At 41.5% G+C, this 13635-nt stretch overlaps 1 protein-coding gene across 1 annotated transcript in view; it reads left to right on the forward strand.

Moving 5' to 3' along the window:
• The window catches only part of EDEM3 (ER degradation enhancing alpha-mannosidase like protein 3), a 112363-nt gene extending 106300 nt beyond the window's left edge, over positions 1-6063 (forward strand). Inside the window, exon 20 of the mRNA XM_088453910.1 lies at positions 5208-6063. Within this exon, the coding sequence (XP_088310036.1) occupies positions 5208-5596 (389 nt within the window). The 3' untranslated portion in view covers positions 5597-6063. The remainder of the gene's footprint in view (positions 1-5207) is intronic.
• The last annotated feature ends 7572 nt before the right edge of the window (positions 6064-13635 follow it).

Raw genomic sequence — 13635 nt, forward strand, 5'->3', positions numbered from 1 at the left:
GTCGAGGTATCCTAGTTTTAAAAGAGCTAAGGTTACTTCTGCAGTGTTCCCCTTGTCTGATCAGTTGACTGATCACATGGCGGTGGCCTGGCAGACACCCAGTAAGCGTTTCCTGCCACAGAAACGCTTGGCGTCCAATTATCCATTCCCGGAGGCGCATTGTAAGAAATGGGAAACTCCGCCTGCAGTCGATTCCCATGTAACACGCCTCATCAGGAGTGCTACTTTGCCATTGCCGTCTATATCCTCGCTGAAGGATCCTACGGACAGGAAGGTGGAGACTTGTTTAAAGTCTATTTATTCTCTCTCAGGGGCGGTAGCCCGGCCGTCCATGGCCATCTCCTGGGTGGCCAAGGCCATTGAGGGGTGGGCCAACGCCTTGGAGGACGCGTTTACGGATGAAGCTCCGGACGTCCAGAGGGCGTTGTTAGGACAGATGAGAGATGCCGCCTCCTACATTGGAGAAGCATCTTTGGATGCTAACCTGTTGACCTCTAGGGTTTCGGCGGCAGCAGTGTCTGCTCGTAGATCCTTGTGGTTGCGGTCTTGGAGAGCAGACGCGGATTCAAAGAAAGGCTTGGAGGCCTTACCTTTTAATGGAGAATTACTATTTGGTCCGGACCTGGACAAAATAGTAGATACCCTGGCGAAATCCAAGTCAGCCTTCCTCCCTTCAGCTACTACACCTGCTAAGGTCCGGAGCTCGGCCTTTCGTTCCTTTCGGGTTCAGGGCAGGGCAAAGGGTCAGTCTTTCCCGAGGCAGTCCGCACCCAAGACCGCCTCAAAGCCAAAGAAGCAAGCCTGGAGTGCTAGGCGCCCTTCTTCCAAGCCAGAAGATAAGCCTTCTGCGTGATGGGACGGGCCTCCCTCTGGGGGACCCCAGAGTGGGAGGCCGACTTCTTCAATTCGCCCAGTGCTGGCACAATACCACCACGGATGCCTGGGTGCGAGAAGTGGTCTCCCAGGGGTACGCACTGTCTTTTCGGCACAGGCCGCCTTGCCAGTTTTTTTGCACAAGTCCTTCTCGGGACAAAACCAAGGCCTTGCAGGTTCAGGAAGCCATAGAGGCCTTGCTGACGGCGGGGGTCATTATACCCGTACCACAGTTTCAACGTGGGATGGAGTATTACTCTACGCTGTTTCTGGTGCAGAAACCCAATGGCTCTCATCGCCCCATACTCAATTTGAAGTCCCTGAACAGGTTTCTCAGGGTTCCCAAATTCAGGATGGAAACTTTGCGTTCCATCATTCTGGCGATGGAACCGGGGGATTATATGGTCTCCCTGGATATCCAGGACGCCTACCTCCATGTGCCTATAGCAACATCGCACCAACAGTTTCTGCAGTTTGCTATTCTCCACAACCACTACCAATTCAGGGCTCTACCCTTTGGTCTCTCCACGGCACCAGGGGTATTTACCAAGGTGATGGCGGTCATGGCGGCTCACCTTCGGAGCCAGGGGATACGGTTGCTACCGTATCTAGATGACCTCCTCTTGCTGGCAAGCTCCCCGGAGGTACTGATCCAGCATCTCCACCTGACGGTCGCTTGTCTACAGGCGCACGGCTGGTTGATCAACTGGAAGAAGTCCTCCCTCATCCCATCACAGCGGATGGTTCATTTGGGGGCCCTGCTGGACTCTCGTCAGCAACGGATTTTTCTGACTCCAGAGAAGGTCTCCTCCTTACAGCTGCGGATTCACGGCTGTCTGAGCAGTGGCAGAGTGTCGGTGCACTCAGCGATGAGAGTTTTGGGGTCCATGGTGTCGGCATTCGACATGGTGGAGTTTGCCCAGTTCCATTCCAGGCCCCTGCAGGGGCTGATTCTTTCGGAATGGAATGGATTGCCACACAGGATCCGCTCTCAGATGCTGATGTTGTCCTCGGAGGTGCGTCTGTCTCTAGCCTGGTGGCTGCAGACAGCTCATCTCCTAGAAGGGCGCCCCTTTTGGATCCCGGAATGGGTTCTGCTCACGACAGATGCCAGTCTCCGGGGTTGGGGGGCGGTGACAGGCTCCTTGTCACTTCAGGGTCGTTGGTCGGCGGAGGAAGCGATTCTTCCCATCAACATCCTGGAACTGAGGGCAGTATACAGAGCCCTGCAGTCGTCCGGCACCGCTCTTCACGGAAGGGCTGTTCAGGTGCAGTCAGACAACGCCACCACGGTGGCGTACATCAATCACCAGGGAGGGACTCGCAGTCGAGCTGCGATGTCGGAGGTGTCCCGCGTCCTGGCTTGGGCGGAGCGCTATCTTCCAGCTCTCTCGGCAGTTTTCATCCCAGGAGTCCTCAATTGGGAGGCAGACTTCCTCAGCCGTTACGACGTGCATCCCGGGGAATGGTCGCTTCATCCAGAGGTATTCCAACTACTCGTGGACAAGTGGGGGCTGCCAGAGCTGGACCTGATGGCGTCCCGTCACAATCACAGGCTGCCCATGTACGGGTCAAGGACAAGGGACGCAGGCGCAAGTCTGATAGACGCGCTGTCGGTGAGATGGCTGTTTCAACTGGCTTACTTGTTCCCTCCGATATCTCTGCTGCCTCGGGTCCTGCGCAAGTTCAAACAGGACGGCGGCACACTGATCCTGGTGGCCCCAGCGTGGCCCAGAAGGCCGTGGTACTCCGATCTGCGGAGCTTGTCCATCGACGCTCCGTTCCTCCTACCTCAACGGCGGGACCTGTTGTCTCAGGGGCCCTGTCTTCACCCGGATCTGGGTCGACTATCTTTGACGGCGTGGCTCTTGAGACAGCCGTTCTGAGGTCTCGGGGCTTTTCTAGCTCCGTTATTACCACCATGCTGAGGGCGCGCAAGCCTGCTTCCGCGAGGATCTATCACAGAGTGTGGCACACTTACTTTCAGTGGTGTGAGGCCAGAAAATATGATCCCCAGGTGTTCCGGGTTTCGCGTATTTTGGCTTTCCTTCAGTCGGGTTTCGACTTAGGATTACGTCTTTCCTCACTGAAGGTGCACGTGTCTGCTCTGTCGGTGTGGTTCCAGCGCAGGATCGCTGCTATGCCGGACGTACACACCTTTTTCCAGGGAGTTTTAAGAATCCAGCCTCCCTTTGTGCCACCTGTGGCCCTGTGGGATTTGGCGGTGGTTCTTCGGGCCTTACAGGGTCCGCCTTTTGAGCCCTTGGAGTCAGTGGAGCTCAAGTGGCTAACTTTTAAGACTGTTTTCCTCTTGGCAATTGCTTCTGCCAGGAGGGTTTCAGATTTGGGGGCGCTTTCTTGTCGTCCCCCTTTTCTGATTTTTCATCAGGACAGAGCGGTGCTTCGCACTCGTCCTGATTTCCTGCCTAAGGTGGTTTCCAGGTTCCACATTAATCAGGAAATTGTTGTACCAGCCTTTCAGTCGCCTGATCTTTCGGCTGGGGAGACTTCCTTAGACGTTGTCCGTGCACTCCAGGTTTATGTGGACCGGACTAGTTCTGTGAGGAAGTTTGATTCTTTGTTTATCCTCTTTGGTTTTCACAAGAGGGGTTGGCCTGCCAACAAACAGACTCTAGCCCGTTGGCTTCGTTCTGTTATTATTGAGGCTTATATGCAGGAGGGTTTACCTGTTCCAGCCTCTGTTAAGGCTCATTCCACTCGGTCTGTGCGTCCCTCTTGGGCTGCTAGACGTGGCGCCTCTGCTGTTCAGCTCTGTAAGGCGGCCACCTGGTCTTCCATTCAGACCTTTTTGAGGTTCTATGCGTTTGACACCTTTGCCTCTCAGGATGCATCCTTTGGGCGCCGGGTTCTCCTATCAGCACAGGAGCGTCCCCGCCCTTTGTTGGACTGCTTTGGGACATCCCCAAGGTCACCCTGTGGACCCCTATGGACCCTGAAGTAGAAAACAGAGATAACAAAGGTAAGTTCTTACCATATCTCTTGTTTCTACGAAGTCCATAGGGTCCACAGGGCACCCGCCCTGACGCACCTGGCTTCATATGGGCTGTGTGACTGGTCACCGGTTTTCCGTCTCCCATTTCTGTGAGTATGGTTCTTGTGTGTTCCAGTCTTCCTTCTCTCTGTTTCGTCTCCTCCTCCGGCCTGGGCTGCTTACCAACTGAGGTGCCTGTGGCTCGGGGGCGGGGTATAGGGGAGGTTGGACCCAACTGCATCCTGGGAGCAGCTGAAAGCTTTAACTCCGTGGTGCCCGAGGATCCAGGATCCAGCTATACCCCAAGGTCACCCTGTGGACCCTATGGACTTCGTAGAAACAGAGATAACAAAGGTAAGTTCTTACCATATCTCTTGTTATTTTAGTGATCCATTTGAATCCCCCCCGATCATTCCACTGAGAAAGCCTTCAGCGTCATGTTCTGTAGCACACACATTTATGGAAACAAAACTTTCGGGTGCATATTTCAACTGACACTCCTTTAAAGTATAAGTAACTGCAAAATGTAAATAATGTACTGATCTGGTCATGCGATCAGCAGCTATTCTGAAAGGTGACAAATATTATTTTATTTCCAACTTCACCCTTTGCTCTAATCAACAAATTAAATGTAAAGTGTTTTCTTTTCTGCCACCTCCTGTAAACACTAGTGCCTTGCAGGCTTGGCATACATAGGTTATTGATCCCTCATTTGATGTGGTACCTTGTCCCTGTTTACTAAACATGCAACCTTTACAATGCACTTATGTCATGTTTAAAACAAAATGAAAAAAGAAAACCCACAAAGTAACAGCATAGGGGGCCCAGGAGCACAAATATGCACTTCAGCCCATATAGATGGGATACAGGAGACTGCAGTAGTAAACGTGACTATACAGGGTTTTTTTTCCACCATTGCCTCACTGTCTGTAAAAGCCTTCTCCTCTTTTTTTGGTTATAGACGGAGAGAGGGAAAAACAAAATGGAGTAATTTGTCTGGGTAGTTAGCAGTAAAATTACCAATTTGAAGACTGAATGTGATGAGCCCAAAAGTGTCAAATATGCTCAACACAGGTGAAAAATGCCTTAGTACTGAAGGGGTCAATAGCTGTTGGCATCATGTTCCTTTTATTGAGAGGGCCCATACATTTAACTCTACCAGATAAATATGGGCTAGCGGTGTAACAGATGATTTACCTTTTGTTCTTGTTTTATTAGTGTTGCCTGATGTTGGAAGGATCTGTACCTGAATACATTTCTTTAAGTACTGATTGCCTAAGAGTGAGGTTTAATAATGTTTCGATTCAAATTAAAGAAACTTAGTTTGTTGTTTTTGTTTCAGATTTAGAAGGTGAAAGTGCCGAACAGAGATCTGGGGAAAATGATTCGCAGAAACAAGTTCCAACAGACCCTTCCAAACCTCAGGAGAATTTAGAGAACACACAGAACACTGAAGATGAAACCTCTCCAGTGCCTCAATCCAAAACTACCCTTTCTTCTATTAGCGATAGTTCTCTCCACCCTGCAAATGGCGATACTACACCAGAAATGAAGCCGCCTCCCCATGAAGAGACACAGAACTCTGGAGATAAGCTACAGAGTCCTTCAGAAAATACAGAAGAACCCACCAATGAGAGGTGGGACAATAAAGTTCAGCCAATTCAGTCTATACTAGCAGATTGGAAAGAAGATATTGAGGCATTTGAAATGATGGAAAAAGATGAACTATGACCAAAACCATTTTGTTCACAACTTCTGTATATAAGGGAATTGTTATTGCAAGCCTTCCCTAAGGGATAGAGCTCATTGTGAACATCATATTTGAAGAACAGTACTTACTGTAGCATTGACTTCAATAGATTTTCAGTGGGTTGCTATCTTCGAGGCATGTTCGTTTCATATGTTGTAATGGAGCCGGTGACTCAAGGTTATACGTACCAGATTAAAATTCTATTTTTTATGATGATCTAGAAAGGGCTTTATTGAAGTTAAAAAATGTATGCATTTTGGCCATTTTTGGGAAAAAAAATGAAACTATTCTCTACTTCACAAAAAGTAAATCCTACACACACTTTGTAACCTCTTCTAGTTTATTTATTAAATAGTCTTTAAATTTGTGTACAAGAAATTATCAGATCAGTCCCCCTTAAATTGCAATTTATGCTGGGAATGTATGATTAAATATGGACCTAAATATATTTTGTGTATTGGTCTGTATTAGTGCTTTGAAACTTTGTGTTTACCTCAAATCAACAATCATTTTGACAACCATTCTAAAACAAAACCGTACCCGATGTGTACAGTAGGGACCATTTTTTTCAGTCGTTTTCACATTTAACGTATTGGTCCATTTACATTAAGCCATGGTGGTGTTTTTGTTTTGTTTTTTTAACAATAAGTTTATTCTGTGACCTAAAGAAATTGTACAAAAAAAAGTTAACTGTATGCTGTCCAATCACAACAAAAGTTTTTATTATTCATTTTGGTGGCATATGGTTTTTTAGTTTAGTTTTTTTGTTTACTAGCGCATACCGTAAAGTTGTTTCACAACCAACCAGTGCATTTAGTTATTTAGGTGTTGCTGTGCAATATTTAGTGTCAGATCTTGGTCTATTAGCTGCAGATTAAAATAATTTCTATCTAAATTATTGTGGATAAGATGGCTGTTTTTTAAATTGGTTTGCCTCATGAAGAAGTAGACTTGTAACGCCACAAACAAGGGAAAGAATTACTGAAGTATTAATAGCTCTAATGTAGGAGATGTGTGGATCCCCAATCTGTTCACTTTTATTTTTTTCTTCCTTTTGACTTCATTAAACCTCTAAATTAATAGGCAGCGCTGTATTGAAGGAATAATGCTATTATACAGATATATACAGACCTGCAAATGTGAATCCTGTTTGTATTTCCTATAGATATACATTATCTGAATATAGAGGTATTTGCAGTAATTTTATAAGCCACACTTTTGAAGGACTCATCCCTAGTTTTAAAGATATTTACACCTAAAATATCAAGTGATTAATAAATAAAAAAAAAGCTATTCGGAATCTTATACAAAAATATACGTAGAAATGAATCCATGGGGAAGCATGTATGAGAAATACTGGAGTGCTGCTTTGAACCAATTTGAACCACTTAGGCTTTTTATAACAGGCAGTGAGTGGCTTGTGTTTAACCAGTTTATCATATTACATACATTTCCTAATTTCCAAGTTTTATTAGTGCATGAAAAGTGAAATGCTTCTCAATAATGCAAAGATGTCTTATATCAATTCGCAATTCATATCGTAACAATCCTTTTATTTTGTTTGGAAAAACCCAGAACTTTCAGTGATGTAACCATGAGAAGCTTTTTACGTCTCCATACTCCGTAGGTATTACACAAGCTTCCACTCAACACGTATGGAAACTGGAATGAGTTTAACGGTTTCATTATTTGTAAAACTTTACAATCTCGGCTAGACATTGTGGATTTGTAAAATAAATAATAGTAGATGCAACTCATTGTTTTAAAACTGCAATCTCTCTTGTAATTGAAATGGCAAGTTATGTACCATTTTTAAGCATGCTTCTGTGTTATCCTCTTATAAATGATTTTCTTCTTCTGGAGGAGAAACCAGTATGGCTGACAGTCTGTCAGTCTGCTACACAGACTCGCAGTATGTCCTATAATGGCAGAGAGGCTTCATCCCCTATCCCAAAATATACACTTCCTGCAAATACGAAACAACTACAATATTTATGATACATTCAGAAAGGTATTCCCTACTTCCTAAGGGAAATGCAGTAAAACATACAGGAATACAGGATTCATTTCAAGAGACACAAATATAATGCTAAATACTAGCTTGTGGGTTTTATGCAGGAACAAACAAATTGAAAATGTTTAATATGCCTCATGTTTTAGATCACATTTTATTTTTTTTGTGAATACCACACAATACTCTATTTGAGTAGACAAATTTTCAGAGCTGCTTGGTGGTTTTCATGATCGTCTTCTATCGACACTCCTCCACCTGTTATTTCATGCTTCTTATTCAATTAAATACCATTAGGTCAGTCATTAATCCTCATATATGCATCACTTGAAAGAAGAAAGTCCTACCACCACTTTAACATGACACCTGAACGGATTTGATTTTAACATTTCAAAATACATTATAGAAATTATAGATTATTTTTTTTTATTGTAGGTATGGTGGTCGGACAATATTTTCTAATGGAGTACCTCTTTGATACTACAGTGATCCTTTGCAATGTGCTGTTAGTGCATCACCATCAAAATACATGATGGAAACATAAAGAAAACGAAAGCTGTAGATAACTATATCTGAACTATTCTGTTCCATTGGTCACAAAATCTGAAAATGTGCTTTTGTCTTTGGAGTTGTACTTTTAATGCTGTAAAGCCTTATTTCTGTTAGATAAAACAATTTCTCCCCTGTGTGTCACATGAAGTTGGAAGATAAGTTGCCATCCTAGCATTTATCTTTGTGCACTTTTTTGCCATGACAATATAAACATTTATTGTCTCATTTTATAAAGGCAGACTTGGACAAGCTACTCTGATAGTTTCATAGTCTCCAACAGTTCTGTGTTTTTTGTTGCATGCACACTAGGTGTTAACATTTTTGGGCAATGTTTTTCCCTTTTCTGTCTGCATTGTGCTCAGTGCTACATGGATGGAGTCGGCAAATGTAAGTGGTTGGAGTTGCACTATGCATTTGCTGCTTCAATCTGTAATGGGGAAAATGGCAAATGGGTTTACCTGTAGGTAGAATTATATATATGCGTTAATGCTAATGTTCATTATATTAATACAATTTATAAAAGTGTATGTGCATATGTATGTGTATATATGTGTGTGTATATATATATATAAAAAGTTTTTTGTTTTTTTTTAATATAGCAAACATTAGTATTAATGTTAATAAATTTCATGAAACTTTCTACTGCCACAATAGCCATTTCTGCTTTAAGGATATCCCTACTTTTGAAAATGCTGTTCTATTCCTATATTCTGTTCCCCTGGTAAAACCGCTATATAGTTGAGGTTTAATATTACTTTAAGACTTCATCTACCTCAATCTGTTTATTTAGAGAGAAGAGTGATGATTGTTTTATCAATGTATGAAATTAGGTATGTGCAGCAAATTTGTATCCATGTTTACATTACAGATGTAAAGGCTAAAGACACAATATTGTATTTACTAATTGGATAAGATCTATATTTATACTGTAAGCACAGTTTATTTCTTTCCTTTTCATGATGTACAGAAATGATAGAATTTTTTATTTAAATCTTTTGTTTGTCACTTCAAGCCTATATGTCTACAGCTGGATTTTTAAAAATATAATATCAATTGTATCCATAATTGGGAAACTTTAGCGGTTTCTGCGACTTTTATATGCTTGGTTACACTACAAAATGTTAATTATGTAAAATTATTACAAAACTGCCACATTAATAGTTAACATATGTACTGGTAAATATTTTGTCTCCATTGAAGTTGAAATGGATGTAGTAAGCAATCGTATGCTTTGAACATGTATGCTCAAGAAATTAGCAAGGAATCTGTATATGCAAGATAAATATCTTGGTTACAAGTTCAGGCCTGCTTTAGTTGCAGCATTAATGGTAGCATAACAGCCATATGCTGCATAGACTTTATTATTTGCTTTCTGCGGAATAAAAAGCTAATAATCGTTGGATAAATTGATCGCTGGGTTTTCTTTTGAGTGCCTTTTTATGATTCTTTAACCTTTGCTGGATTATGATGTGAGTTTCTCCATTTTTTTTTATGTTTTATTGAGTTCTTATTGAGTCATAAATTATCTGGCTCTATGAAAATTTTATTGTAATGCTTGGGACTTTACTCTAATTAAAAAAAAAATTGCAGCGATTGTGAATTCTTTCGATACCTGAAGATTGAACATTCACATTTCAAAAAAAAAAAAAAAAAAATCTGTTGCTAGTACTAAACATAGTAGGAATGTTTCAAGTGAATTCTATTACTCTACCAAATTCAGTCCCTTGAACCAATCTAAAATAATTGTGTGTGAAGATTTATTTGCACACCTAACAATTCTATGTTCAATTTTTAATTCATGTTTTTATGAGCCTAGTTTGTCACCTTTATATTTATAAACTGTATGCATATTGTTTGGCAAAAAAATTGTACAGTTGCACAATATTGTTATGTAATGTAAGCCTGGGTTAAATTGTATATAATCCTTGTGTATATAAATAATTGTGTATTTAACTTGATTGTAAAGATTTATTAAAGCACTGTAAATATTCTGTATTAATTTGTATGGGACAATTTATTTTTACCTAGATATATAATGTAATGTGTTAATAGACAAGGATAGGGATTGCCAGCTTAAATGGGGGCTTTTCTATTTGGTAAGTATATTTAGAAATATTGTTGCAAAAGGCACCTTTTTCTTTTATCTGTTGTATGTACTCCATAAATGGACAGTGTCACATAACACATTTTGAGAGTATTCAGTCGAGATGAGAAGATGAACGCAAGTCCCGTCTAAAATGAAATGCAGAGGTTTGCTTTACACCACTTTCTCCTGACTGGTCCCCACACACCTGTAAGGTACAAAGAATCAAGTGGCCGCTTGGAAGCATTCAAGTTTCCAGAACTGTAAAATTTGTTTATTTTTTTGCCGTTTTTTTTTTTTATAGTGGGCTTGTGTTTTTAACGGTGAAATTCTGGACACCAACATGAGTCTGCAAAACCAAACTTAGGGCCGAATTCAATTTACAGCGAAAAGCCGTTTTCACACTTTTTTTGGGTGGGGGGGGGGGGGGGGGGGGGGGTGGTAAGCGAAAATGTATCTCCGTATTCAGCTCCAATACGTTTTCGCCTATGCAAAAAGTCAATGCACTAAAATAGGCAAAACTTTTTCTCCACAGAATAGCAGAAGAAAAATAGTGCTAAATCTACATTTTGGGGTGGAGATGTTGGGAAACCATTCTGATCCCTGGGTATCCACCACCCACCCCCCCCCCCTCCCCCCACCAAAAAAAAAAAAAACAACAATCCCCCCAAAAAAGTGGGGGGACAACTTAAAAAAAACGAACAAAAATATGCTTCTGGGGGTGCTCTAAGAAGGGGCCAAGTGTTTTTGGGATTGCAGGTGCTTGTATGAGGAATTTAATTTTTTCTAAAACTTCACTTAAGAGACATTTTAAAATATGCTAATACCCATTTTCAAGCACCCCAAATTTGATGGAACTACTTATTTGCTCCAAAAAATACTGCTTTAAGCCATTTTTCACCACTTTTACCAAGACGCTAATAGCAAGCACTTACCACCACTTAAGTACCCTAACTAGTTCAATTAGGGCTAATACTAAACTACCATAATGATTCCCGAAGTCAGCTCATCTTTTTCAGGGATACAGTGATTCCCCCAATTCAACCTGCACTTTTCGCCTGGTTCTCATTCGCCGGGTCACGCAATTGCCTGTTCGGCAATTGAATGTGGAGTAAATCAGGAGCGCGCACGAAAAGTTTTCGCATCCAAAACATGCGAAGGCGGCGTAAAGTCAGGCAGGCGGAACTTTCTTGAAGATGCGAAAACTAATTGAATACGGCCCTTAGTATAAAACCATTTACTCTGCTGATTTTAAAAACAAAACGTCTGTTAGCATATAAGCAGAGTATATTGTGAAAATATACTGTAATTTACCATTAGTTGCAGCGGTTCCCAAGGTCGGTCCTCGAGCGACCCCAACAGTCCAGGTTTTAGAGAGATCCATACTTGATTACAGGTCCTCAGTCAAATTTGATTTAACCACCTGTACTAAGTATGGATATCCAAAACAAACCTGGACTGTTGGGGAACCTCCTGTATTAGTGCACTGTAGTGATGAAACTTTAATCAAAAGCAAGCCAATACATTGGACTCTAAATATGAAAAAACCCCTTTAGACCTATACATGGTGAAATTCCAGAATCAATATAAACTTGAATTAAAACCATCTAGGCAAACCTTAGCACTAGAAGATGTTTTGAGTGGCACTCGTAGATAAATTCCTCTCCTACTAGGAATATTCCTCCTCTTCCAAAAAGATATCTTCTGTGAGAGAAGGAGATGGAACACTATATCTTCTGTGAGAGAAGGAGATGGAACACTATACCCTCTCCAAATCAAAGATCTAAAGAGTGGACTGCTAAATTTCTACAGCTTGTATTCGTCTCCAGATTACAAATGATCAATCTAACGCGAGACATTTAGCTTAAAAAAAGTACAGGACAGCCACTAATATTTATACTACCCATCTGTTCATGTTGTAAATGTTTGTACATGTAATTGTGGTGGTATTCCGGAAACTTTTTTTTTTTTTTGTCCTGTTATGTTGAGTGTTTGGTGCCCAAATAGAATAATGTTGCCTGCCACTGATCAATACCTTAAATTGAAATGTTGAGTCTGATCACATATTGTAAAGTACTACATTTGATAACTTTTTTATTTGCCTTTGGATTTGGAAAAGATAGAGAAACTGACTTCAATCAGTGGTGTGAGAATATTCTTTACCAAGGCAATGGAGTACTAGATTATACACATTGGCCCTCATTCAGAGCCACTCGCTATTTGCGGTCGTTCGTTCTAAAACTAGGGGTGGCTATTCAAATGAACCGTTCGCTGTTTGCGGTCTGTTCACGCCTCTATGTCTGAACGAGCGAACAAAACTTGCGTTCGTTTTTTGGAAAAATATGCCCCCTGGCCGCTCGCATCCTACGTCATGTCCGCTATTTATTAGATTAATCGAGTACATCGACAAGGGTATGAACTGCTCGCTATTCTTGGGGTTGGTGTTTGCTACCACAATTTTGCGAGCAGTTCTGACTATAAAATAACCCAGTGACGTGGTCCATGACGCTGCTGTTTTAAATATGCACACCCATAAAACGCCCGTTTTGACCTTTAAGCACGCCTGCGTTCTGATTTCCACTCCCCATTTTCAAGCACCTTCCCCTGTTACCACCCACATACGCCTCTTTCTGTCACTCAAAATAGCAGGCATTCGCTATTTTGCGAGCACATGAATTTCGGCCGCACTGACTGGTTAGCGCATGCGTATAACGATCCGTACGCATGCGCAGTTGGGCTAACATCGCTCGGAACGAACGAGCGGCTCTGAATCTGGCCCATTGTTCTGTACAAGATCTGTATGTACTAATGAGATGCATCCTACTTGGGAATAAATGACAAATGCACAGAATCTATGCACGTAAAAGATATTTTATTTTTATATGAACCCCTTTTAAAACAATATAGAGGACGGATTACATACGCTTTATAAAAGCAGAACACTTAAATTTCTTAATGAGATTTTTCTATTGTAAGGAATACAGTTTTCATACAATACAGTATCTGTCTAATCTCATTTGCCTGTGTCAATAAAAATGTATTAAATATCACAGTGCAATTTTACAATACATTTTGTACAATTTACATATGGCAAATTAGGAATACAAACTTTTACAAGAATAAATCTCATTGTTAACTAAACAATTTACATAAAAGCTCTCTGTGTATGGGGTTATAAACAGTGGTGTAGGAAAGGGATGAGTGATTCCTTAGCTGATAGTGAGCCTGTACAAACTGGCATCACCCAGAACGCACCTTTTCAAGTCATGCACTGTTTTTCGTTCATGAGTAGACTTTTTTTTTTTTTTTTTTTTTTTTTTTTTTTTTTTTGTAGCCGGTTGAATTTTTATTTCAAGATGTTTGCTCTTTTCTCA

This window comes from Taudactylus pleione, unplaced genomic scaffold (genome assembly GCF_031769625.1).
Source record: "Taudactylus pleione unplaced genomic scaffold, aTauple2 ptg000602l, whole genome shotgun sequence".
In the NCBI taxonomy this organism is placed as follows: Eukaryota; Metazoa; Chordata; class Amphibia; order Anura; family Myobatrachidae; genus Taudactylus; species Taudactylus pleione.